Source organism: Didymosphaeria variabile (genome assembly GCF_027946475.1).
Source record: "Didymosphaeria variabile strain IMI 356815 chromosome Unknown scaffold_3, whole genome shotgun sequence".
NCBI classification, from domain to species: domain Eukaryota; kingdom Fungi; phylum Ascomycota; class Dothideomycetes; order Pleosporales; family Didymosphaeriaceae; genus Didymosphaeria; species Didymosphaeria variabile.
Window position 1 is genome coordinate 3110457 of NW_026611622.1, and position 26381 is coordinate 3136837.

The 26381-nt window shown below is 52.7% G+C and overlaps 9 protein-coding genes across 9 annotated transcripts; 6 read left to right on the forward strand and 3 right to left on the reverse strand.

The window, feature by feature from the left end:
- Positions 1-1762: 1762 nt before the first annotated feature.
- On the forward strand, positions 1763-2861 carry N0V89_004363 (uncharacterized protein; the record flags this gene model as incomplete). The annotated part of the gene is made up of 2 exons (XM_056213149.1): positions 1763-2372; positions 2419-2861. 2 exons carry the CDS (start codon positions 1763-1765, stop codon positions 2859-2861), a joined length of 1053 nt encoding a protein of 350 aa, XP_056073457.1.
- A 5107-nt stretch (positions 2862-7968) lies between these two features.
- Positions 7969-8954, forward strand: SAR1 (COPII coat GTPase; the record flags this gene model as incomplete). Its single annotated transcript, XM_056213150.1, has 6 exons — positions 7969-8187; positions 8239-8264; positions 8319-8339; positions 8388-8426; positions 8480-8589; positions 8638-8954. 6 exons carry the CDS (start codon positions 7969-7971, stop codon positions 8952-8954), a joined length of 732 nt encoding a protein of 243 aa, XP_056073458.1.
- Positions 8955-9380: 426 nt separating this feature from the next.
- N0V89_004365 (uncharacterized protein) lies at positions 9381-10873 on the reverse strand (the record flags this gene model as incomplete). Its single annotated transcript, XM_056213151.1, has 2 exons — positions 9381-10602; positions 10791-10873. The coding sequence occupies 2 exons, from the start codon at positions 10871-10873 to the stop codon at positions 9381-9383; spliced, it is 1305 nt and encodes a 434-aa protein (XP_056073459.1).
- A 243-nt stretch (positions 10874-11116) lies between these two features.
- On the forward strand, positions 11117-13170 carry N0V89_004366 (uncharacterized protein; the record flags this gene model as incomplete). The annotated part of the gene is made up of 3 exons (XM_056213152.1): positions 11117-12014; positions 12068-12259; positions 13043-13170. 3 exons carry the CDS (start codon positions 11117-11119, stop codon positions 13168-13170), a joined length of 1218 nt encoding a protein of 405 aa, XP_056073460.1.
- Positions 13171-13538: 368 nt separating this feature from the next.
- Positions 13539-14097, forward strand: N0V89_004367 (uncharacterized protein; the record flags this gene model as incomplete). The annotated part of the gene is made up of 3 exons (XM_056213153.1): positions 13539-13664; positions 13716-13973; positions 14047-14097. The coding sequence occupies 3 exons, from the start codon at positions 13539-13541 to the stop codon at positions 14095-14097; spliced, it is 435 nt and encodes a 144-aa protein (XP_056073461.1).
- A 685-nt stretch (positions 14098-14782) lies between these two features.
- On the forward strand, positions 14783-15566 carry EGD2 (GAL4 enhancer protein; the record flags this gene model as incomplete). The annotated part of the gene is made up of 3 exons (XM_056213154.1): positions 14783-15022; positions 15124-15182; positions 15233-15566. 3 exons carry the CDS (start codon positions 14783-14785, stop codon positions 15564-15566), a joined length of 633 nt encoding a protein of 210 aa, XP_056073462.1.
- Positions 15567-15966: 400 nt separating this feature from the next.
- On the forward strand, positions 15967-16726 carry ATP7 (ATP synthase d subunit; the record flags this gene model as incomplete). Its single annotated transcript, XM_056213155.1, has 4 exons — positions 15967-15978; positions 16109-16504; positions 16555-16641; positions 16697-16726. 4 exons carry the CDS (start codon positions 15967-15969, stop codon positions 16724-16726), a joined length of 525 nt encoding a protein of 174 aa, XP_056073463.1.
- Positions 16727-17684: 958 nt separating this feature from the next.
- N0V89_004370 (uncharacterized protein) lies at positions 17685-20109 on the reverse strand (the record flags this gene model as incomplete). Its single annotated transcript, XM_056213156.1, has 2 exons — positions 17685-19765; positions 19887-20109. 2 exons carry the CDS (start codon positions 20107-20109, stop codon positions 17685-17687), a joined length of 2304 nt encoding a protein of 767 aa, XP_056073464.1.
- Positions 20110-21533: 1424 nt separating this feature from the next.
- N0V89_004371 (uncharacterized protein) lies at positions 21534-25979 on the reverse strand (the record flags this gene model as incomplete). Its single annotated transcript, XM_056213157.1, has 6 exons — positions 21534-21791; positions 21848-22194; positions 22242-24611; positions 24864-25130; positions 25181-25285; positions 25331-25979. 6 exons carry the CDS (start codon positions 25977-25979, stop codon positions 21534-21536), a joined length of 3996 nt encoding a protein of 1331 aa, XP_056073465.1.
- Between the last annotated feature and the right edge of the window lie 402 nt (positions 25980-26381).

Genomic DNA, 26381 nt, shown 5'->3' on the forward strand with positions numbered 1-26381 from the left:
TCTTCCTCAATTCTACGTCGCCTCTTGGTGTCTTCCGCTTCGCCGTCACTGAGTAGATGATACCGGCAATGCAAGCGAGTAAAATAACGCCTAGTGGGACACCGATGCCTATCGAGGCTGCAGTCGTAAGTTTGGTCATGGTGTATTTGATATGTTATCAGCGCAAGCGTATGGAAGATGTTCGTGGGTATCGCGTTGCGCCGCGTGCTCGCCTGGTTCTGAAGCCGGATTCTGCGAATCAGCGGACGGCGGGGTCAGAAGAGTCTCGGCGGTGTTTTTAAGTCCCGGACGGCTTGGATAATAGTAATACGCAGTTCCGTGGCGAGATGATGATCGGGCTCCTAGAAAGTGTCGTGTGACTGCCCCTGCGAACGGTGATCGTTTAGTCCTATAGCACCCTTCTGGGACTCGATGTTGACCAATATATATGCGAATCTACCGTAGAACAACGAGAGACGAGACCTCAAGGCTGTAAAAAGTGACCGCAGCACCTACGTGCTATATGGCAGTGCACCACGGAGCATAGCAACCTCAATTGTGCCGGAGTTAAATTGAAACACTGAGAGGAAGCGGCACAGCCGAGGCTACCATCCATCCATTCGCTGTGTGACAAATTTCTCAAAATCGTACTTGCGCATTGCTCCTTTAGCTGAATCACCTTCCCATCTAGGTCTGGTTGATCGCTTGTAGATTGAGCTTATCGCTATAGAAGCTTTCGAGCTGCCTTGTCGAGCAACGGCCCTCCTGTCAGATCCCAGAAGCATGATAGATGTCGGCTTGCGGCCGTAACAAGACGCTTGCTTGCTGGCTCTAGTTTCTAGACGGCTTGGTGTACGATGGAAAATCATGAGGCTGCAGTGTGATGTAGCGGCAGCACACTAGTCCAAATTAGGTACGTAAGCAATTTCGACCTCGAGATTAGTTCCAACCTCTGTTTTCACTCAAACTCATAGAAACTTGACTATTGACTGCCTTGACTAGTAAAATAGGATGTTTATAAGCGTCACCTCTAGATCTGTGTCCGAAAGTGCGCTGAGAAACAGGAAGATATCGGCAAATGTTCGGATGGTCACAGGACCAAGAACTTTCTTCAAAAGAGCCCGAAGAACGGTCGCATATCGGCAAATCTCAGCTGAACACTAGAAAGAGTTGTATATTCAGGCAATGGAGGTGATTGTGCGCGCGAAAAGCTCAATCGAGGCTTGCGTTTCAGATCAGCCTCAAACCTTGCTCGTCTCCTCCCTTACACCTGAGACGCGTAACGACTGAGGGCGCTAAAGCATGGACCCCCCATATTCGCGATCAGATTATGTTATTACTATCACCATTCACTCCAGTCGGGCAGGCTTCTTGAACACTCGCGAAGAATGGAAGTCCACGAAACAAAAGGTCAATTGGGACGAACTGGATACCGGCCAGAACTGCAACTAATCATTGAGGGAGGATGAAAGCTCCTGATATTCGGCCCACCGTCCCGCCAGCTACATCAGATCGGTCCAGGTCCCGGCTTGTCGTGTCGCGCTCTGGAACACAGCGTTTCCGACTTGCCCATACCTCATGCGAACCACAATTGCATCTTAAGAGATCGGCCCTGCACTATACGTGACTTGCATTTGCTCTTACTGCTAGACCTTGGCCCCACCCGCACTCACCAAATATGAGCCGACCGTAGACGCTGACTACCGGAAAGAAATACCACCGTCTATCAGCAGCCGCTGCTTTCGACCGACCCGCTTTGCTCTATACTCAGAGTCCTGGAGTCATGCCGACGATGCTTACTCTAAAGACACTGCTCGCGCTCCCCGTCTTCCTCTCCTCAACAATCATCAGCTTCGCTCTCGCAGCACCGGGCGGCTCACCAAAAGGCTCAGACGAATCGGACGGCTTCCTCGACGTCGACAAGAAGGAACCTTTCCTCAACTACGCCGCATCATTAACTGGTGGAGAAGGCTGCAGAGACAAAGACCTGAAATGGATCCACGACGGCTTCGATGAAATGAACAGACTGTTCAGCGCAGCACAAGACCCCGACTTCGAAAAGGAGTGCGAAATTGAGTTCTTCGGCCGTCCATTCCAAATAAAAAATTACACAGATCTAATAAGAGCGAATTTGAGACGGGCGGGGCAGTATGCGAATCTGCAGGGGGATGATCTAATTAATCCGGATATACACGTGAGATGCGACGATCCGAATAATATATGCGACGAGGGGAACAAAAAAGACGGCAAGCACGCGGCATATAATGTTGGGAATGAACCGCACATAAACTTCTGCCAGAGGTATTTCAAGCTGGACCCGTTGGACGAACAGGTGAAGGATGAATCGAGCAATGACCAGGCCAACATGTACCTAATCAACTACTATAATCGAGGTGAGTACATGGTTGCGCTCTCAATACCAGACTGACCCCCAAGCAGCTACGCTATGGGCCCGGATGGTTATGCACATCTCGAACGTTGGAGAAGCTGTAGTGATGAAGCCTTCCCCAAACCTTCAACCTAACGCCACTCGAGAGTGGACTTTGGCCCCCACGACAGGCCCGATGAAAACATCTGTTATAGCAGGAGTTATGGACGACAAGCAAGGGCCAATGAACATCCGAGTCCTGAAATTCGCGTACGGTGTGACGCGCGCCAAGCTCCTTGCCACTCTGTCCACACAGAACCCTTATGATGCATTGAACAATGCCGAGAACTACGCTTTGTATGCGCTGGCGCGATATGTAATCCAGACGAAGGGATTCTTTCCAAACATGCCGCTCGTGAACTTCGGCAATGATATGGCCGTTTTAACGAACGAACAGATCATGGATGGGGACAAGAAAAAGTTCGCCTGTTTCGATATGCCGGATGTCGCGTAAGTATCTACATTATTTGACCAAAGTTACTTTAGCTTACCCGTTGGTAGGCTGTTAATGGATGGAGTGATACAAGAAGGCGCACAGTTGCCATCTTCGGCAATGGGTATGTGGGTGCCATCGGGACATATTGTTTCCCTGATATTGGCCGCGCTCTTACTTCTAGCGGTTGATTCCATTAGTTAGCTCGAAAGAGGTTCGAAAATTCTTGACCTACCATAAGGTCGTTGCCGCCCAGCGGTCTCAATCCGTCAGGCCCCACGCGTGATTAGTTGAACATCTTGTGAGATTGAAAAGGAGTAAATGGTGGAAGCCAAGGGAAGTAACCATACAGAGAAAGCAAGGAGAGATTACGTTCCAACTTCTATGGAGGATTGAAAATTACACTAGGGAAAGGTTTCAGATAGCGCATGACATAGAAACATAGGTTACACAGACCGATACTACGTCAAATATCGTCTGCTGTTGGTCATAGTACAAGATGACATGTTCCAGCTCAGGTATAGTGCTTGTGGCGGAAGAAAGAGCAAGCGAAACGAAGGTGCTGAGTTGGATGGCGAGTGCAAGGACATGAGAATGAACAGACGAAGTGCGACGTTTAGGAATTGACTGTAGGAATCCAAAGATCGAATGAGTACCGAGATTGAGTACGCTGTAGAGTAGAAAAGAAGGTGAGACGGCAGGATCGTTCCTGGGGTGTCTTCAAGCGACACGATACTGTATGTGAACGCTTAGCACAGTCCATGTCCCACTGTGTAATCGAACGCACACTCACTGAATGGATGTTGGTAGGCGGATGCCCGTGGCCTTCAGCTCAACGACTAGGAGGCTGTTCCCAATGTGTGAGCATCTGTTGGATCGCCCAATGCCACTCTACCACAAAAGCATTTGTCAATTGGGCAACGCTGGCAGAGGATGGAGTTTGGCCTCCCCACATCGCAGGCTGTGATGCCTGGGATTGTGCATATGGGATGATGAGTTGACTGTGAGATGTCAGGGCACCGTTTCATAGATCAGGAGTGATACTTTCTTACTCTCGATGAACTTTGTTCAAGACTAGCCAGCAGAAATTCCAGCTTGCGTTGGATTCGGGATCCGAGTAGACCCGCCTCTTTGCTTCTTCCAGGCACTCTGAGCTATAGCAAAGCACGTTGGTCAGTGGAAATGGACCGGAGAACAAGTTTTCTCAAATACCTGAAAGGATAATTCTTCGTCAGTCCGCGTAACTCAGTCAGCAATCCGTGGGAGTTGACGTAGTAGGACCCTGTGCGAACTGTAAGCGGTTTGTGTTTGCCTAGGAGAGTGATACTCACATGCTGCAGTCATGGGAGCAGCTACATCTGATGAGCCAAGCTCTGCAAATGCTTTCTCGATGCGCCGAAGCCCGCTCAGAGTGTTGATTCGGTGGGTGTTGAGCGCTTGGATCATTTGCTCCTTCTCAGCCTACAAGTTGTTAGTGTTGTATAATCGTCACGCATCCTGATGTGCGCCTTTGGTAAGTTATTCCATCAAGAACAGGCAGTACAAGCACCAACAATAAAAATCAGGGTTGCGTCAGTCCACTCAACAAACTATCTTTTGGATCCCGTATTTCAACAAGGCAGACGGATGGCCGGCGCTTTTATATAACTGAAACAAGGACCTACTTACTGTAGTGATAGTAGAACGAGAATTAGGCATATTGTAAATAGACGGCACACGATATCTCCTCGCAGGAGGGTTACTGAAATCACTTGGGTCGGGATCGATGGAGCTTGTCGAGCGTGCAGACATGGAAGGTTGTGGCGTTCCTGGGTCCCCTGCTACGCTGGGAGATCGTGACCGTTGCCTCGCTAACGAGTTGTTGGGGGTCGATGATCTGAGGCACAGAATTGCTGGATCCAGCCAAAGTCGGCGTGGAAAATCGATCAAGCTCTTTTTCAAAAGAAGTATGCTCGGCCGGTTGAGGAGTTCTTCGTGAGGGTCGCGAGCCTGACACCGATAAATAGCTGGATAGGTCGAGGCTAAAGGTCATCGACGCCGTCTGTGTGGCGCGGGAAGTAGTTGGAGTCACGTCCTGAGATGATGCGTACACGAAGTAGCAGTTGGGAATTTGATCCTTTTATATACTTTGTGGTTGGCCTGGCGGAACGTGTGAAGTGCCACCCTTTGATGAAAGCTAGGGCCGTGCAGGTCAATGTTTGTCTCTGATCGTAATGCCACTCGGCGCCACGATGTCATGTGGACAAAAGAGATTGTGTCTTGAGTGCCTTGGGCACGCCCGGGATAGCTAGTACGAAGGCCGACAATTGGGGTCTGAATCGCATGACTGAGGTGAAAGAATACAAGTTGAGCAAGTAAATAACCATAAGAAAGGCGGATGACAGAAGAGACCACAACCTAGGGCTGCGGTGTACATCCTACAAGCGCTCCTGGTTCCCCTCTGTGGAAGTAGGTAGGCCGCCTAGCACGCAGATCTCCCGCCCGTCAAGGTCAGCAAGACGCAATGATATCTCAGCTCTGGATCGAGAGTCTAGCTGCCAAAGATCCGTAGTGGGGTCCCTTTTCGGCGATGTACTCAGGTAGGCATGTGCAGCTTTACAAGGGGAAAGGCACCGCTAGGTCCGAGCGTCAGCCACAGTGCAGGCACGAAGACAACCACGGTGCACTGTCATCTGTCTTAGTGAACGGAAACCAGCGTTGTGATGCATCACCCCAAGATTTGCAACAGACAGGTGGAAGGTAGCAAGGTCCTTTCTTGACTTCGCGCCTCGACCGTTTTGGTGACGCTGAAGTCACAATTCCTGATCACTGCGAGGGATAGGCATCCGGTCGCAGCACACGGAATCCCGCTGCAGAGAAGGAGCACAGTGTATGAGCTTCGCAAGCACACTGCCGGATGAGCTCCTGGGCGGGATGAGAACTCGGATCTTCGTGTTTCCGTGTGTAGTGTGGATATGTCTTGTACAGCGTGGAATACCGAATGCTTGGCGGTGCACCCCGGTCTGGTGTTGAGGCTGGTGCTGATGTAGAGCTGACGAGGGTTGGCGTGAAGGTTGACGCCAGGATCCGCAATGGCGGGTACAGCGCGGCGGGTGCGGTGGCTAGCGCCGCCACTTAGGCTTGGTCATCACACAGCCTCGCACCTTCCAACATAGAACCTCACCTCACCGCTGCTTCCATACCTGTGAACCCGGTTGCCTCCTGTGCAGCTTTACATGAAGAAGCTGAACCTCAAGTAGCGTCTGGACGGCTCTGTCGTCATCCATAACGATTTTGGCCCTGCGATCACCATAAGGCGAAATGCTGCCCCTGGCCCATCCTTCGGTATTTGTGTGACTCAATGGGTAGCCTCGCTTTGCTCCGAGGCCTCAAGCCCCAAGCAACACTGCACTTGAGAAATAAGCATTCCGCGATCACCCGCTAGCAGTAAGCATAACTTTTTCGGCTTTTAAGTGCACGTGGTGGATGGCGGTAGCATCGGGAAACATCAAGTTCAGCTCCTTCGCTCCACCTGTGATTCGATTTGGCGCCAAGCAACGGATTACGAAAGTTCCACGCGGTCAGTAGGGTGTTCAAAGAGCCCGGCAATCAGCTTAAACTTGGTGTTAAGGTTGTTTTAGAGTTGGCCATGCATGTCTACGACGGCACCCTGCCGAGAAACACCGGCGTCCGATGGCCTGCAGTGCCGAGTTCCTTCGACCTGTCTTCAGATCCCACAAACGTCATCATGCCTGTAATCTTTCCAGGTAGACATCATTGGCACGAGACATTGAAGGTGGATGCCCCTCCAGGTGTTTCAAAGACGTACACATGGCCAAATCAATAGTCTTGTGTAGGAGGCCTTCCACTGCTTGTCACACGGAAATAGGCCCATCTCACGTAGAAATGCATGCTCAAAAAGCTTCAAACAGGAAACTTTCTTGTAGTTCTACATCATATTGAATCAGTGTTGACAGCAAGCGCAGTGCTTAGTGCTGAACGACAAAGAGTCCGGGAAACCTCATGCAGTTAGCCCCCAGTCTTCGCCGTGCCTGTCTTGTAGGACTACTACGTCCTACATAGCGATACCGTTCATCAATCCACTACGGACTTCCAATTACGCTCTATGTATGAAACACAGCACTTTATCTATCGCAAAGTCATACCTTCCGCATCATCCGAGACTGAAGAACATGTCCTACGCCCCCTCCGCCTAAGACCCCCTTGCTCAAGATCTTCTGACTCTTCACTTACTTCGATTTAGGCAGCAAAAACCACACCGGGTTCGCGATTGGGCCTCGCTGCATACTATCGACAGTGGACAAACAGTATTTTCGACGTGTCAGTCTTCCATCAAATGCGCAGCACTTTGGATTGTGCAGACGGACAGCTCATTCGTGGATTGGAGCATCAAGCCACAATTTGAACTGGTCTTGGTTTGATAATCTACACAAGCGTCTTCATCGACATCCTCTTCGACAGGATATTCTCGACTCCTTGCGCGTTCTTGATTATAGCTACTACACTCTGTCGCCTGCTGTGCGGCCATCTTTGCGCTCCTTCGTACCTGGACTGATAGGCGATGAATCACGACTAGCTATTCATGTGAATCCCTGAAATGCTACAACCTGTCACTTGAATGGAAAGTTTCGGTTTGAGATTGCAGGATCCAAGCGTAAGCTGCCAGAGCCCGAGGACCTCCTTCTGCCGCACGCAGGCCTTTCCTCACTCCTATATGGAAGTAGGCTTACCAAGAGAAGGATTTAATTCCTGCTGATCTTATTCGTTAGTAATTTCGTGATATCATGGCACCGTTGACCCGAACATCTGGGTGACTAACTTGCACGTGATACGGATTATGTAACATGGACTAGCGTACGGCCATGGCGAAGTGCGGATCGCCGCCGCCCAGCCCAGCACACTAGAGTGTATCTCCACGCCCGCTCTCACCACATCACCTCCGCCGCCTCACCGCGAACCTCGAAATACCCGTAATAACATACAATAACCATGTGGATCATAAATTGGTGAATTACGTCCCATACACCATTCACGGAATGTCTACTAACAAATTGTCTAGGTGTAAGCAAACGTTCCCACTTCGTCTACGCAAGCCAAAACACAACGCCTACGAAGCCCCGCCCGCCCAATGTATACGCAAAGCGAGACCGTCCAGAAGCGACAGCTGCATTACGTTGGGCAAGGGAATGAAGGCTGTGCATCTTTACTGTCAAACGGGCGGGCTCTCCCAACGCGCCCGGAAAACTCCCTCGGCACAACACCACCGAGAACGTTGCTTTTACCGGAATGGATACTGATCTTGCTCACAGTCTACGATGTTCTGGCATCACTGGGCCTGCTTAACAAGGTGAATAGCGTCACACGCGACATTATGCGCACCGCTGACGCAGGGTAACAGCACGCCAAGCTGCTCTTTCTCGGACTGTATGTGCTCACCCAAAACCCTCATATGTATACTCGAGGCTGATGTGGAGGCAGAGACAACGCCGGAAAAACCACGTAGGATCATTTGTTGCCACGAAATGGCATCCAGGCTTATGTAGACAGGCTTCTTCACATGCTCAAAAATGACAGGGTGGCAGTTCTGTAAGGCTTTCACAAATTTCTAGTAGAGGTTGCATACTAAAACGTCGCTTTAGTCAACCGACCCTCCACCCCACTTCTGAAGAGCTCTCGATCGGCAACGTGAAGTTCACGACTTTTGACCTTGGAGGTCACGCGCAAGCTCGCCGCCTCTGGCGTGACTACTGTACATATGCCAGCATGTGCCCAAATATGTCTTCCTAACATCTCACAGTTCCCGAAGTCAGCGGCATAGTTTTTCTTGTCGATGCGAAGGACCACGAGCGTCTCACCGAATCAAAAGCCGAGCTCGACGCTCTCTTGGCCATGGAAGAGCTCGCCAACACCCCCTTCGTCATTCTCGGAAACAAGATCGATCACCCGGACGCAATCTCCGAGGACCAGCTGAGGGCAGCCCTTGGTTTGTACCAAACCACTGGCAAGGGCAAGGTGCCGCTTGAGGGCATTCGGCCGCTCGAGGTCTTCATGTGCAGTGTCGTCATGCGACAAGGTTACGGCGAGGGAATCCGCTGGCTTAGCCAGTACGTCTAGAGAGGACGAGCGAGGCACTGAGGCGCGCCGTCCGCTGAATTGGACATATGATAAGGTTTGAATGAGGCGTAGGGAATGGATGAGGTTGGATGTATGATGGTTCTCTTACGTGAGGCAAATTTAACCTTCATGAATTGGCGTTGTATCTAGGAATGCCAATTTTCATCATCACCGATGGCTTCTAATCTTCGAGAAAGCCTACGTGCGTGATTTGGAGTGTGGGAGATGAAAAATAGGTGCACAGAAAGTTGAAGTGAATGTACATGACGTGAACTAATTTTCCATCAAGCGTGAAACCGCTCCAAGACTGGACCTATACAAGACCAAAAGAATTGCACAACGCGACAATATTGTGTCGCTGACTATACGAGGAGACCATCAAAAACCATACGCCGCCCAATGCTATGCCCCAGAGTGGATATCGTTTTACTCGTCATACTCAATTTCCTTCACGCCGCAGAAGTCTGTTCCCGTGCAGGAATCGATCGCGTACCACAGCTGCCAGTATAGACTCGCATTCGTGTGGTCGAACTTTCCATCCGCGTTGCGGGGGACTTGGTCGCCGATGAGACCGTTGCCGGAGCCAACGAACCACCCTATGACGGGGAACTGGCCAAGAGTTTCCTGCCACTTGGGACGCGTAGGCAAGAAGACTTTGCCTTCCTTGAACTCGCCAAGCTTTACCTTGAGGTTGGAATTGGACTTGAGGCGGAGCGTTGAGGTCCCGGAGTGGCGGTGTTGAGCCGATGTTATATGGGCGAGCGACTGGTCTTGTGATGTCGGAGCTAGTGCTTGAGATGTTTGTGCAGGTATGACGTCGAAGTCGAAAGATGGGTCCCACTCGCCAAGACGAGGCCTTGATGTCCGTCGTGCAGGTGCGCAGCTGGTCGCTGTTGCGGAGGAGGCAGTCGCTGAGAATTGAGAGGCACCGCCATGCACGGTCCCGGATGATATCGTTGCTGGCGAGGCTGTCAGCGACAGGGAGCCTGCGGGAATCGGCCTATCGCCGTCTTTCGGTCCAACTCCTCTGTACTCCTCCGCATAGACCTCGTAACCCCAGATGGTGTGCGGGGACCAGTGAATGGCGCGATCCGCAGCCTCCGCCGAGTCGAAAGTGACCTTCACCCAGTGGTCTCCTCCTACATACTCGTTGATTTTTCCAATCTGAGAGGCTGAGAGCTTGCTTTTTTGCAGTTCGCGTGGAGGTACGAAAGATAGGCCGAACTTTGGGTCCTGCGGCTGTCGCTCGTATTCCTCGTATATTTTGCCATTTGAGATATCCTCAAACTTGCTGATTGCGGCCCATTGTTGACCCTCGCCAAACCCATACAGTATGGCCTCTTTCGGTATCTTGACTCCATTTGTAGAAGCGCCAGCCTGGAACGATGAGGACAGTCCTCCCGCTTCGAAAAGATTCGGCGCAGATGCGGACACGGGGAGCTGTGAGGCAGAGCTCTTCCGAAGCGACTTCTGCTTGTCATCTGCCTTGTACTGTGCGAAGATGTCGTCGATGTGCTTCAGGTTCTCCTGCTTGGCGAGATCTTGGGCGTTCGATATGTTGGGGGTTTTGCTACGGCTCACTCCACGCTTGCGCGCTTTGCCAAAGGGTCCTCGTTCTTCAGGTATGCGGCGCTTTGAGTTCTCTGAGCTGAAGAAGTGCCACGAGTTAGCGGTTGACCTGAGGTTGAGAAACGTCGTGGGTGGGTAGGTGACGGAAGAATTTCAAACAAGCAATAATCATACCGCGCGAGTACTTGGAAGCTATCGCCGCACCATGCGACAAGCGGTATCGTCGTGCGCGCAGCGAAAGTGATCTGAAAATCACAATAGACTTACTCTGGAAAATCAAATCCCCATGGCAGACGGCGACCGGTCGAATCAAACGCACGCTCGGAGTCAGGTACCGCGTGGACCTGCATCGTGTCGCGTGATCGTGAAAATTGACTTGGTAGTCCACGGGTATCGTTGAACGCTTTGTTTATGATGTTGATCATGGGGAGAAACATGAAGTCCGCGGTTGACAGCCACAAGTGGCTGGAGCGACCGTGCGCCACGAGCTAACCTTCTCCCGGCGCGTTTCGACGCTTCCCAGTCGAGAATCATAATGAATCCTTATTCGCTGACGACATCGCTGCTGCCTATTTGTTGTGCTGTGGAGAGGTATGGATTTGACGCCCGTCAGGATCAGGGGAAAGAGGAAGAGACCTGGAGCCGCGAAATCAAATCTGCAAAAGGCACTGGAGGCTTCGTCATCGCAGAGCAAACGGCTTCGACCAGCCCAAAAGCCCGTCAGATCGAAGAAGAACGCAGATACAGCTATGCCGACCCTGCAGGATCTGCCACAGGAGCTGCTGGAGATGGTTTTTCTGTACAGCATGAACATTTCTCTCCCTCGTGCTTCGCCCATACTAGGCCGCAAATTGTCATCGAAAGCCGTCGTCGTGGAGTTTGTCCTACAGTCTTTTTATCACACCGTGGATCACAAAAGCAACTACCGAGACCGCGAGGTGACCAGCGATCCTGTGATTCAATCACAACTTCTGGCGTGTCGATTCTTTACCTGGGAGTTTTTCCGCGCATATGTGGCGAAGGCACATAGCTCATACATTCAGCAAAGAGGTAACATATGGAAAGACGCCAGTGCCCAACCACTTGGCGTGGAAGCCTTTGACGGACTCTGGCCTTTTAAATTCATGAAGGTCACGTATCTTGGTTTTGCGGAAGGTTTCCATATCCCGGATAAAGTGCTCCGTGGACCTTGGACCACCGACAAGGTGTCACTTCTTTATGTGCTAGTGTCTGTGAATGGAGAGATCGACTGGGAAGGGAGCATGGCCGGTGAGATCGCAAAAGCCGGCCTTGTACAGGCTATCAGAGAAAACAATGAGCGAGCGGTGGCTGCTTTAGCGGTGCTATTGGGCGTCGCACAAATGATCAGTACGAGTCTTATCCGACAGGCGGTCATAGAGTGCGGGTGCAACCTCAACATTGTGCGGCAACTTTTGTTTAACGCTCAAATACTGCATCAGAATTTGCCGAAAGAATCTCTCGATTTCTATGGTCAGTCATCCCAGGACACGCTAATTCCAAGACATCCATTGACTGGCTTGTAGATTCGGCACTGTGGCGATGGGCGGATGCACACGAGGGGAAGGGAGTGCTGCTGAAGGATCTGCTCCGCAAAGCCGACAAATTTTCGCTGGAATTCTATCTGGAAGGTGAGGAGGGTACTCAAGCAAAGATTGTGCCGTTTCCATATGGTGGAGCCAAGTTCGACCCTCGAAACCAACTCAACAATGTCGGACGTGAGATGCTGGTGCGCCTTTATAGGAGCTATGGAAGAAAGATGACTGTAAGCCCGCAGCGTAGAAGACCACGTAACGACGAACTGGAGGTTTTGAGTGAGGAGGGACAATGAGGATGAACTGAAGTGCCTATAGAAGCTAAGCTACGAGGCGTAAGAAGACAGCCTTTGGACGCATGCCAAATACAATACTCGATCAAGTTCATAGCCCAAGTTTCAACACCGGACGCGATGCGTTTCCAGGCAAGATCTGAGGCCCGTGTCCTGTTACTACCACTACTGAGGCAGCAGACTTTGTTCTACATCTAACAAACTGCGAGCATATCCAAACTTTGAGTTACAACCCTGCTTTGGTACGTTAGTAATAGTCCTGCGTGAAGGGCAATGCGAAAATGTGAGTGTATGGTTTCCTCAGTGATCTTGGTGGAAAAGAGTAAAATCAGCCCCAAAGGGTCATTTACTATCTAGGCAAAGGTTTTTAATCATTGGAAAGATGACGACGTGTAACGAACAACCAAATAGGGGCAACTTACCACGGGAGGAAGTAGTTGACGAGGATTGGGGCTGTGGGTTAGTCAAAGCTATCGATGCATCGAACGCGATGTGATCTATATTTGCTGACGGTTAGCTTTGACACATATAATCGAATGCAGTGACAATAGTCAACGTGAGAAAGCACTCAGAATATGTAAGAAAGTGAATATCATGGGTCCTAGGCCGTTAAGAAACCCCGGCGAGGGTCTCCGGCAAAGGACTCAATCGCAAATTTGACTCATCATTGAAGGATTGAAGAAGAGAGAGATGCAAGAAATGCAGGCATACCTCTACGAGCTACAGAGCCTGTCGCGCTACGACGTCAATACCAGTAAAGTAGCAGGACAGAACGAGAACGCTGCATACACGTCGCGATGAGCGTGAAGCTGCCCGCTAGAAGGGTGACACCGACGACTTGGACTACCTGCAAGTCGAACGAGAATGCAGCTGTTTTGTCGAGTTTGCGCGAGCTGAAGTTGAGTTGGAGGGACGTTGCAGGAAAAGAAAAGTTAAAGAGGGCCGCACTTTCCGCGCTAGTCCACGTGATTGTTCGCTAGTCCAGAACAAGCACGGCCGTCCTCGCTTAGATTTTGGCTTGCACACTCGATCATCAAGCCGCACAGCACACCTTCGACCGACAACTAACAACACAGCAAACGACTCTCCTTCCGACCGGTACGCCTACGACACTGTTTGCTACATACACTGCCAGATTCTGACCTGCAATTGTAGCACATACCGTCGAAATGGGTGACGCTGATATCACAACGAGCCAGTGGAGGCTGGTCGAGGTCGGCCGCGTCGTTGTCTTCAGCGGCGGCCAGTTCGATGGACGATTAGCCACCATCGTCGAGATCATCGACCACAAGCGTGTATGCATCTATCGAAATTCCGGTTCTTGCGCGCCGCTCACAGGATGCTAGGTGCTCGTTGACGGTCCCTCCAAGGACGCCCCTGTCCCCCGCCACGCAATCGCCCTCGCCAAGGTCTCCCTCACCCCGATCGTCATTCCCAAACTTCCCCGCGGCACCGGACGTGGCTTCGTTGCCCAGCAGTGGGAGAAGGAGGAGGTTGACAAGAAGTGGTCAGAGAGCAGCTGGTCCAAAAAGCGCGCTCAATTCCAGAAGAGGAGGCAGCTCAACGATTTCGAGCGCTTCAAAGTCATGAAGCTCAGGAAGCAGGTTGGTTACCATAATTCTACATCACTTTATAGAGCGTCGTATTTTGAAGAGCATACCACTGACTGCTTTATAGGCCCGCTTCGAGGTTCGCAAGTCTCTCGCCAAGGTCCGCAGCGCAGCATAGATGATATCAACGGCGTCGGGGGGTACGGAAGGCGGGTGCATCGTCCCAGGTCACAGCGGAGGGCACCCGCATGTCATGAGCAACTCGAAGGGCTATTCACGGCATCCAAAATTTCCAATCCTAACTGGGGCAAATGATTTCCTGTTTGGTACGGTGCAATTCGGATCTGGAGATTAAGTCGACTCTCTCATGTGAGCGCATGTAGAAAGAGTCAAAATCCCAAAGTTCATGAACCCAACATTAGCATTTCTGTAATTGATATCCGGTTTTTGCACCACATGTCTGGCGCGCGACGGAGATGCCACGAACGTGAATTTGAAAATCTGTCTGCCAGTCGCCTGGTTAAATCAATCTGCAGTGTTCAACAGCAATGCAACATATATACTTCCGTGTCCCTAGCTACAATATATTGCGGAGGTGACGTGATGCACAGCGCAAATGCCAGGTAGATCCACAATTGCATGGGCGGTGCGGAACAAAATTGAAACAGGAAAATAGTCATACAATAGGATACAGCATCTATCAATTGATATAGGGTTTCTTGATCGTTTGCTCCGTCCGTGTCTAAATCCGCGTTCGTTTGTGAGGGCGCCAAAAGTGAGTTTTCGCTTAAGCTCAACCACAGCACTAACCTAGCCCAATTTGCGATCCCTCCACACGAACTTCCACACACATCAACGTCAACATGGCCAACCCACGCATTGAGGAACTCCCGGACGAGCCCGAGAAGAAGAACGTCGAGGTCGAAGATGCAGAGTCTGACTCTGACTCCGAGGGCGAGGCCGAGGCCGAGACTGGCGTCCCTGCAGGCGCCTCGGTCACTGTGCACTCGCGCAACGAGAAGAAGGCACGCAAGGCCATTGGCAAGCTCGGCCTGAAGCACATCGAGGGCATCACCCGTGTCACTCTCCGCCGGCCCAAGGGAGTGAGTACGACCTGCGCAATGGGTGCTGGGGATCCCCGCACAACGAGCTCTCCAGCACCCGCGTTACCGCGGTTCGAAAATTCGCTGACAGCGACACCCAGATCCTCTTCGTTATCAACCAGCCCGATGTTTACAAGTCGCCCTCCAGCAACACCTACATGTATGTTTGACCTAAAACAACCCCGCATTGCGTCACTAACAGGCGTGCAGCATCTTCGGTGAGGCTAAGATCGAGGACTTGAACTCTACCGCCCAGGCCAACGCTGCCCAGCAGCTTGCTGCTCAGGAGGCCGCCAGCCACGACCACTCCGGCCATGACCACGAGGGCCACGACCACGGCAAGGGCAAGGCTCCCGAGGACGCCAAGGAAGACGAGGAGGAGGACGACGACGACGATGACGAGGAGGTTGACGACTCTGGTCTTGAGGCTAAGGACATTGAGCTCGTCATGCAGCAGGCGTCCGTGTCAAGGAAGAAGGCCGTCAAAGCACTCAAAGAGAACGACAATGATATTGTCAATTCCATCATGGCGCTCAGCATATAGGCTGGTAGGCTTGTAACGCGTAACGGCCGCGCTTACGGGACACGAATGGCTTTGTCTGAGCGTTCGGGAGCCTCTGGCACTTCTAGAGTCATGTAGAAGCCACACACCAAAGATATGGTTGCTTCATTATGACAATGCTGCAGTCTTCGTGTCGTGATGATTCTGTTGTTATTCAATCCGTCAGTATGGCGCCCTGCACGTAGTCTCAAACTATAAATGAAGATGTACCCGAAGCATCAAGCTGCTCTCAGCTCTTGAAAGCACCCGTCAGTGCCCGACCTCGGGCGAATGCTGGGGCTTACATAATGAGCGCCAAGCCCTTCTCCTTCGCTCTTGCGGAACTTTGACCTCCCTCACCGCGACCCATCCCCACCGAAATCCGTCCCAATCCATCATCACAATGGCTGTTGGAGTACGTTTCTCTCCTCTCTCGCACCGTCCAAAGCTCCGTACAGCTGAACTGCTGCTCTGGGAGCGCTCCCCTAGGCTCAATTGCACGCGAAGTGCGGCACTAAGAGAATCCCAAAACTGACACCTCGCAGCGCAGCGCCGCCCTCAAAATTGACTGGACCAAGATCGGCACCCAGCTTGGTCTCAAGGGTCAAACCGCCGCCGCCCTTCAGTCCTTCAAGAAGCGCAACGACGATGCGCGCCGTAAAGTGACAGTGCTCTCCGAGCAGCCGCAGACCGTTGACTTCTCCTACTACCGCTCCGTGCTCAAGAACACGGCCATCGTCGACGAGATCGAGAAGCATTTCAATGCTTTCAAGCCCCAGACGTACGATGTCGGAAGGCAGGTCAAGGCTATCGAGGCATTTGAGGCGCAGGCCGTGAAGAGCGCTGAGGAGACCAAGAGCGTGGTTGACAGGGAATTGAGCGACCTGCAGAAGACGCTGAAGAACATTGAGGAGGCGAGGGCGTTCGATGAGCTGACTGTGGTACGTACATGAAGGAATGGGAGGCAGGGCAGACGCTAATCTAGGAACAGGACGAGGTTGCTGCCGCACAGCCCGACATTGACAAGCGCACCGAGCAGCTCGTTTCCAAGGGTCGCTGGGCCGTACCGGGTTACAAGGTAAGTCTCACGTCGATATTTAATTTCAGGAAGCGGATGGCTAATTCCCTCTTAGGAGAAGTTCGGAGACCTTTCGGTGCTCTAGGCGTTTTCCTTTGCTTCTTCAAAATTCCCCGGTCTGGGTTGTACTACCTACGTGTGAATAGTTTCAAGGTCTCAATGCTATCATAGAACACAGTACTGGATTTCGTCCTATCACTCCGGCCGTGTGCTTTGTCTCGCTGCAAAATCATTGTTTGAGGTCTGGGTATGTTTCCTCTTCTACTACAGCACGATCGGGCCACTTTGATAGGTCTACGGTCATCTGCGTAGTTATCAGACTTTGTGGCAGCGCAGCGTACTTGGAGACCCCCGGGGCAAAGCTGCACTTCATTGTAGCAGTATCGCTTTTATCGGTCGACAGCATTCTCAATAAGGCGACGCACTGCACCGATGCTCCTAGACTTCCCTCCCGCAATTCCCTGTATCTACGGCATCTGCCCTTCACCTCAACTCACCCGCACATTCCCTTTGCCACTGTCGCGCCAGTACACCATCTGCGCGGACAATTTTCCACCTTACACATACAAGTGACCAATTACTTGACCATACTTTACAGGATTTACAGTATCTATCCTTGTCTCAAAGACTCTATGGCCTATACTAGACCCTTATGAAATCACTTAACCCTTCAGCTAAACGCTTCAGTCTTAGTCAGCCTTGCCAAAGCCTCAGCGCCCTTAGTCAACAGAACTTGAGTCTGTGAGGAGAGGTTCATAAGTGTATGATCGTTGCACTCCATGCTTGGTGAACGCAAGAAACGCAAGTGTCAAACACCGTGCAACCTGTGTGAAAGGGCTAATGTGCTTTGCGAGAGCTCAGAGCATATAGAGAACTTGATGAATTATATAGACGGGTGGATTGTATTGTCGAGTATGAACCAGATCGCAGCGCATAAGCACACAACGCACTCAGATTCATTAGTTTCTTGCATGCGTAATTCGTTAATCATTCAATCGTTTATGCTGACATATATATCCAACTACCCAAGTCGCACTTTTATCCTACTCCCACACCCTCCACTCGCCCTCGTTTTCTCTCAATTCGCCCTTCGCCTTTTCCCACTCCCATGTCCCCCTCTCCAATCCGTCCATCCACCCAAGAATATCCCTCCTCTCTCTTCCCAGCCTCACCTCCATGCTCTTCCTCTCCAGCACCTTGTGCTCCAAATATCCAAAACTTTCCTCCTGAACGGCAGTCTCAAATATATTGCGCATCCGCGTACTGTACAGGCAGCAGCTAGATCCGAGCTCCGGGCCTTCGCCGGGTACGGGCTGAATGGTGCGGGTGAACAGCTTAGGTATGGTGGATGGCGCGGATGGTGAGGAGGAAGAGGATGGTACGAGATGTGGCCAGATTAGCTCGTCGAAGCATTCTTGGCAGACGGTGCATTCGGGCAGGACGGGGATGAAGTGCCATGCCTTACGGAGCAGCGGCTTGTCGCGCTGGCACTCGGCTTTGAAGGCGTTTTCGCGCGCGAGCTGCACGAAGCGGGCGATGTGCGGATGTTGGTTGAGCGCTTGGGCTTCAGCGTCGAGCTCGACGAGGAGGTCGAGATACTTTGGGAAGCGGCGGGACTTGACGCGGAGGCTGCACATGTATGTTGGGGGTAGGGGGTAGGGGCCGGTCGTCGCAGGGATTCGCGTGAAGTAGCCCTTTATGCTGGGGAAGAGCTCTTCAACCATTCTGAGGTCGCAGGGGCAGATGGCGAAGTTGGCAACGTGGATGCCATCGCGAGGGTCGGATATTCCGTACCATACAGTATGGTCTGTACCAAGCTCGCGATCGCCCGGACACGGTCGTTCTTGGTCGGAAATGGTGGCAAGATTGTACAGTAGGTCAGGAGACTGCCGACGTTGCTTAATCGTCAAAAGCCATGCAAGCCGCATCCAGGGACTACTGAAGTCACAGAATCGGTCCACGGGTCGCTCGTACCAACGACTTTGTGTAAAGTACCTCGAGAAAGGCGTGTCGACGAAAACGCCTTGGTAGCAACTAGGACAGATGTCGAAGCCGGGGCAATCCTGCAGTGTGTACCAATCGTTGTACTTGGAAGATGGCTCAGCTCGCGGACACGACGGAAGAGGCTTATCTAGACTCAGAGGCACAGTAGTCTTTCTTTCTCTACGTCCTCCATCGTTACCGTTCTGTGACCGGACGCTGTTAGACCTCACCCTCGGCGACCTAGGTATCTCATCTGTAGTATTTGGCCGATTACTAGGCTGAGGACGGACTGGTTGGCGCTCACGAGCTGAGCTGAAGACGGGTGAGTCCAAATGATCTGGTCTTGGAGACGCCGTCATAGGCGTGTAGGAAGCGTAAGCGTGGTCATGTTGAAATTGCTCTTCTGGTGGCATGAAAGCGTCCGCGGGCCTATTGTCAACTGGGTAGGGTAGTGGGTTTCCAGCCTTATGCGCTCTTGCAGGTGAGGGACTTTTAACATTGATCTGCGGCATGGGCACTGGCATGGTTTCATATCGTTCAGGTCGTGTGGTTGGTCTCAATCTGTCAGTCGCGGGAGGGTAGGTGGCATGCCAATCAGCCTCTGTTATCGGCACTCTTGGAAACTGTTGAGCTTGAGCATGTGACGAAGATAGCGGAGAAGGAGGTCGCTCGGATCTTGATGACGGCCTGGAGGCATTGGGCGAGGGCGGTCGACGCGGCGGCAGACGGGGTGAGCGTGGAGGTGATGGGTCATGCTTTGGTCGTGGCGAGCTTGGACGAGAAGATGCGTATCTAGAATCTTTCAAGCGGTCTGTGTCGAGTGGAGCTGGCTTTGATTTTCTGGACTCTGCATGCAGTGACGAGGAGGAAGACCTCGGCGAGTCGGATGCTGGAGTGTGTGACTTGGACGAACCCGACGAAGAAGTAGTCTCTTTGCCTGCTTTTGCGTATGCATCACACCGTGCCAACAGTGGTGGAGAATTGTCCGGTCTCCTCCTTTCCGACTTGGCCTGGCTGTCCAGAACATTTGCCCTAAGATCCTCCTTCTGCAGGTCCGTTTTCACGAAGCTGTATCGTTGTGGTCTTCGTTCGGTGCGGAGGTGGGATGTATCTGACTCGGCGTCGGAGTCTTCGAAGATATCTTCTCGGTTCTTGACGGGCGATGACGGTCGAGAAGAAGAGATGTGCTTGGGACGGACGGGTATTTGAATCGCGGGCTTGGTATTTTGATCGCGAGCATTTCGGCTTTCCCCGCTCAGTACAGATCTCGGAATGCTGGATGAGGAGGGGAGCGATGGCCTCGGGCGACAAGAAATACTCGCCAGGCGACGGTACCAGCGACTCCTTCTGCGGCTTCGTATAGGCGTACGGGGTAGACGTGCGGTTTGTGAACAGCGGCGGGTCGTCGAGGTCGGTCTTCAGGTGCGGCATATTCCCCCCGCTCGACGAAACTTGTACGCCTCTGGTCTCTTGCTGCGCCGCCATCTTCGCCAGGGTCCGAGACGAGAACGAAGCGTCGCTCGTCGTTGGTGGGCAGCTCGATGTCCTCGATGATGGGGTACTGATCGACACTGCCCCGCGATTTCGCTTCACCATCCTCGACCACCGACCCCGCCGACGAGCGAACCTCTCGTCCCAGCGAGGCTGTTTCGTCTTCGAAGCTGGGCGAGGGCGGCCATCGGTTCCTGTGTCGTGTGGTTTGTGGTGGCACGCGGGACGGCGGCGCGGTGTAGCGGGGTTCGTAGCCGTAGTAGGGTGTGGAGCGGTATGTGCCAGACTCGCTGTAGCTGCTCATGGCTGGCTGAGAAGGCTGCGGACGCCTCGCGTATGCGTCTGTGTCGCGGGACGTCTTAAAGGAAGATTCATGGCTTGGAGTGTAGGTATGACGGGTGTCGTAGTTGGAGTAAGCCATGCAATGTGGGATTCTTTGTGACCGAGGTCAGGCGAGCAACAAGCACTGGCAGGGTATTGCCTGTTCTGGGATTGCACGAGCTTTGGAGAATTATCGAGGATGCTGGATTGCAGGACCGAGGGAATGGAAGTGTGCGGTTACATGGCGCAGGGCATGTAGTAATAAGAATAGCGGAGCTGTTGGAGTGAGGGCCGCTCTGAGTACATTTCGAAGGGTCCACTGGCCCCAAAGCAGAATGGACCCATGCACGCCGTCGCACCGCCCATGACTTGCCCGCTCCTCCAGTTCCTGACCGCCGCCGAGCAGCCCTGTGCATCGCGTCGCCGCAACTCCAGAGACGGAAGCGTCCTCGCTATTCTATCGCTTGCTCCGCTAGCTTACATCCGGCACCGACATAGTCTTGTGGAGTACTTGTTGCCTTGTCCACTGGCTTCATGCACCATGTCCAACCACAGGCGTTTACGTGTAGGAGCTGCAGGCTGCAGTACAGCTCGGACCTGCCCCTGTGCTACGCAAGTATGCTTCGCGATGGACTGCTTCTCTTCCTTGTTCCTTTCGTATAATCACTTACCGTCTCTCCGGCGGCACCCTCCGAAGTAGCGGTAAGACCGTACTCCTCCGCCACACCAGCATCTGCCACAGCCACCACATTACCCCGACCCCGCCTTGCGCAGAGCCGCACTATTATACTGACAACGACCGTCATAATGACCTCGCAAAATGTTGTGCTAGGAGCTACAGAGTCGTCAACACATCACTGCTGACTAAATCAATCGTGGGGCTGGTCCTTCATTTACACTCGGAGACGGCAAAGAGACGGAAATCATCAACACCCTCCCCCCTTCTCCTTCCATCTTCATCCTGTGCTACCTGACCAAAATTTCCACGCACCGTCCCACTGTTTAGTTCCTATCCGTCATTCCTTGTGAAACCATGCCCGCATCAAGATATCCCATTTCCGAAAACAATGCCTGGACGCCCGAACACAATGCACAACTCACTCACCAAAGTGAGGCACATTGCCCGCTCTCTCAGGCTGGACCGCTCCAGGTCGTACACATTTTTGAGCGTAATACTTCATCCCTCTGCTTACTGGTACCCCGAGCCCATTCACGATGTGCTCACTCTCCTCAGGCGTCATTCTCTCAACTTCCTTTCGGTTGTCTTTGCTCCAAGTGCTTTCGGGCACGCGAGCGTAGCTGGACGCTTTCTCTTTCACATATGCTTGGACTTGTCGGATGAGGCCTTTGGGTCCCTTCGAATCTTCTCAGCCGGGGGGCGCCTGAGCTAGAAGACGGGGGCACGACGCACCTTGTCCTCCCTCCGCTCTAACACCTCCTGCGCCGGAAGTTCGGTCCCACGAAGCGCATAGTACCCAGTTTGCGTGTTTGCGATTTGACTGAGCTGGTCATGGAAGGGTTCGTCTTGTCCTGAGTGTGTGCCTTCCATATTGCCCGGTTTCTTTTTGCTCTTCTTCTTTTTTTTGTTCTTCTTGGCAGCTTCTGCAAGCCCCATGCTCAGGGCCGCTGGCGTCTGTAAGGGCGTATGGAACTCCTTCGCAATCGGACTAAGCGACATTAGTGGAGGACTAGGTCCACGAAGCGTGGTAGAGCTGGCAATAGAGGCCGAATCTTGTGGCGCAGCGATTTCGGACGGGGCTACGGTGGTTAATAAGGTATGTATTCATCGATGCGGCAATACATACCTTCAACTTCCTGTTCGCATCGAGGCGGTTCACTGGACGCTCCTGCTGCATGGGCTTTCCCGGATGTAGGTGAGTTCACCGAGAAGAAAGCCGTGTGAGGGGGTGTGGAAGCGCTCGTAGGCGGCGACTTTCGATTTAGATGCTCCAACTTAGGGACAGCAATCTGCTGAGGGACTATCTTAAGCTTCCTTTCCGGTTCCTTGGTTTGTTTTTGGTCGCTATGTGACGCAGCAGACTGGGTAGGCTGGGCTGCGATCGTTGCGGCAAGATTCGTATCTGTCTGAATTTTCTCATGAGACTGCACAGCCGGAGGACTTGCGACATGATCCAATATAACCTTTTCGGTTCCCTGAACCAGCACAGACTGTTGAGCTTTCAAGTTCTGAGTTGGCGCAACAAAACTCGCGCGACGCGAGTGCTTACCTGAAGGCTTATCGCTCTGCTCACTCTGCTCACTCTGCTCACTCTGCGAGGGACAATCTTTATTGACGTCGTTATTCTGCGCGCCTCCCTTTTCCTTCACCTTGCCTTCGACCTGAGGCTCTGGCTTGCCTGTTGTCTCGGCCCTGCTCTTCTTCTTGTCTTTTGACTTCTCCTTTTTCTTGGCCACCTTTTCCTTTTTTTGCTGAGCTCTGCTGGATTTTGAGTACGGGTTGAGCGATTCGATCTGCTTGACACCCTGCTTCTTCCCGGTATCAGCTTGAAATGCCCCCGAAGTTACTGCTACATCTTTGTTGTGCGGCCCCAGAAGCATGGCAGCACTCCGATTGACCACCTCATCTTCGTCAGGGAGTTGGGTAGCCTCATGGTGCTCGACTGTGGGTTGAGCGTCCTTTAAAGCTACCCTAGCAGCTACCTCTTCCTCGGTAGTGATGGCGCTCGGACCTGGATCTTTCTGAGCTTCAACATCGCCGTCTGGCTGTGATTCTTGGGCGGAGTGAAAACTGAGGTCATTTTTCTGATCATCATCGGAGGGAGTCTCGTCTTGTGCCTGGGGGACCGCAGCAAGATCATGAACCTGCGAGTCCTCAGCAGCAGATTTCGCGACAGTCGGCTCTACTTGCAAGACCTCTTGCGCTTGCTCAACTCGAGGCAGGGCCACTTCAGTAGGTGCGCTCAGCAGAGGGCCTTGTGAATCGGCCGGTATTGAATCAGATATGCTCGCGGGGGCTAGTTGCACACTAGGGGTTTCATGAACTTCAAATGCTTCTGTAACATCTTCCTCTGCGACGGCCTCCGTAGTGACCCCTTTGAGAGGTGCTTCTTGTGCAACACCGTCCGGACTCTCTTCAACAGTCTCGGTAGTGAGAATGACTGCGGTATCTGCGGTATTTAGACCTTGTGTCAAGGCCTCATCCCGTTTCGTGCTGCCAACAGCCTTGGTAATCGAGGGTGCACTCGCGGAAGCGCCCTCCGTGACCCCGGTCTGCTGATCTTCGCGTCCGGTATGAATCTTCTTCTTGGTCTTTTGCGCTTCAGGGCTTCCGCGTGTCGCCGGAGGGTCAGGCTGCTGTTGCTTGTTCACACGGTGCAGGTCGCTCCTAGCATCCTGAGGTGAATACTGGATCGTCTTTACTGATGGCATGCCATCACCGTTTCCAGGGCGACGTGACTCTTGAAACCCTCCACGGGGATATTGTTGCGAAGACGCACCGACTTGAAAGTAACGCCGCGCCACACTGATGTGCAATCCTTGATCCCTTAACTTCAGATTCTTGGTATTCAATGCTTTCCTTGCATCATCTGTATTATCGAAGATGGCAAAAGCATGAATGAAGTCTTTGTGGTCGCCATATTTGATCTCCAATTTTGCTGGCCTAACACCCGCACATTCTTGGAAAAGGGTCCGGAGCTCATTATCTTGGACATCGCCAGGCAGGTTCTTAACGTAGAGCTGGCGAACGGTATTGTTCTTCGGACCAATGAAATTGTAATCACAGCCAAACTTCTCGTCGTTGGTTATTTTCGGATCGGCCTCGAAGGTGTAGTTGCTGCTGAAGTTTCGTGCCTGTGGACCCTCACCGAACTGACCACTGCCATACCTCATAGCATTCTCGGGAAGGTCTGAAGGGTAAGCGCCGTAAAGAGACCGGTCGAACGTTCCTGCTGAATACTTGCGGCTTCGACCCACGTTGCTCGAATAATTACCACGCCCTCCTTTCCGAGCGCCCGTCGCCGCGAATCCGGCCTTATCGGGCCGCTCTGCACCATATGGATTGAAAAGCCCAGACGGCTTAATGGACTGACTGCTGCGTCGCTGCATTCCGCGTGCATCGGCGCCACGAACTGGTGCGTATTGAATATTATTTGCCACGTCTACAAATGGCCCAACACGTGAATCAGCCGCATTGGGACCATACTGCTGATACGCTGGGTCATGTAGCTGCGGGGGAAGTGGCCCCGGCGGAGAGAACATCGCAACTCGGGGCAACATCTGCAAGTGCTCCATCTGATGAGGATGCATGGGTGGTGATGCCATCGTAGTGCTCAGTGGAAGACGTGCCGCGGGATGAAGAGGGTTTACTATGCCTGGACCCATCGGCATCGTCGGTCCATAACGATGCATAGTACCGCTTAGTGGAGGACCGGAGGGATGTCGCATATATTCAACGGAAGGCATACGGACGTTTTCACCATAGCCGTGCATCTGTGGTGTTTGAGCATAAGGGTTGGACCCTGATCTATCAAGCCTGTGCGCGAGGCGAGGTTGCCCAACAATGTGCCCTGGCATCATAGCGACATGATGGCCCATGGAGACGGCGTTATCTTCGGGGAGGAAAGCTCTATGTGGCTGTGAGAGAGAGAAGGACGGTTGCCGCACTTGTGGACCACTCGGTGCAGACGAAATGAACCCAGGTGCTGCGAATGGCGAGCCAGCAAACGCCGATTCTGCGAATGTGTTAGTGCATGTGCGCGTGAACGGGACCGGGACGTATTACGCGGCCTGACGGAGCCCAGCTGCTGCTGCTTGAGCTCCGTAACTACAGCATGCTCATTGACCGTGGGAGACCACGACTCAGCTTTGCTCGGCAGTCCAGCAGAGCCTACAGGCTGTACTGCATGATACTTTGACACATACGAATGCATACCTCTCCGCAAGACGCATAAAGCATGAAACAGGAATTGGCACGGGCACTCGTCCTGCTCGCCTTCGGTGAAGAACTCGTCGATGATAGAATATTGGTCCTTGGCGTAGCCTATGTGCCTGATATCACTCGCTAGCTTGTCCATCTTGTCGTGGTTTCGCTGACACCATGCCATGGCAAAGTTCGTTGCTCCCGCTGCATTATCGCGGAGAATGAAGTGAAGGACTTCTTCAAGGAAGCTAGGTGATTCGACATGAATATCAGCGTCGTCCCAAAGATCATTGATGCCCCATCCGCAGTTCGGGAAGAAGCAAGGGTACAAGTCCGGACACCTCTTGCGCCAGTAGTTGGCAAAATCGATGACACCCTGGAACTTGTCGCTGCGGACCATTACCGGTGGGGGTGGAATTGGAGGGTAGCGTCGCGGTAGACGGCCGCCGTCGGTGGAGAAGACTGCAGCTCCTGTACCGGGCCGCGCTACCATCTTACGCAGACGCGGGGGCGCGCGAGCAATGACGGTCTTCTCTGAGTCGGCAGGAGAAGCGACAGGCGGCGCGTCGTTCAGACCGGCCTCGACAATGGCGGTTTCGTTGTCGGGGGTCGACACAGGCGCTGGCGCTGGCGTTGACGCTGGACGTTCGATGTCCACCATGATGGAGATGCTGTTTTTGTGATACGCCAAGGGACGAGCCCACGAAAGAGAGAAACGAGGGGTTGGAGAACAGCGTGTTTGAGAGAGGCCTACAGGCAAACGTGACGCCGGGACGCCGAAACGCCAGAAAGGAAAGAGTGATGGTTGAGGAGAAGCGGGAGGGAAAGGAAGGTGCGGGGTGAAGTTAGACAGAGCAGAGTAGCGAGAGTTTTGGGGACTGCGGGAATCAGGAAGGCACGCGTCGCTCGCCTGGCAACCGTGGGCGCTTGACCAAAATTCAGCGGTGAAGCTGAAATCGCGGTTGTGGTCGACAGCACCAAACTAACCTCACCGACTCCCCCAAGCAAAGTAGACAAGCCGCCTGAGAGCGGTACAATGAAAACACAGAGAAGACGAGACAGA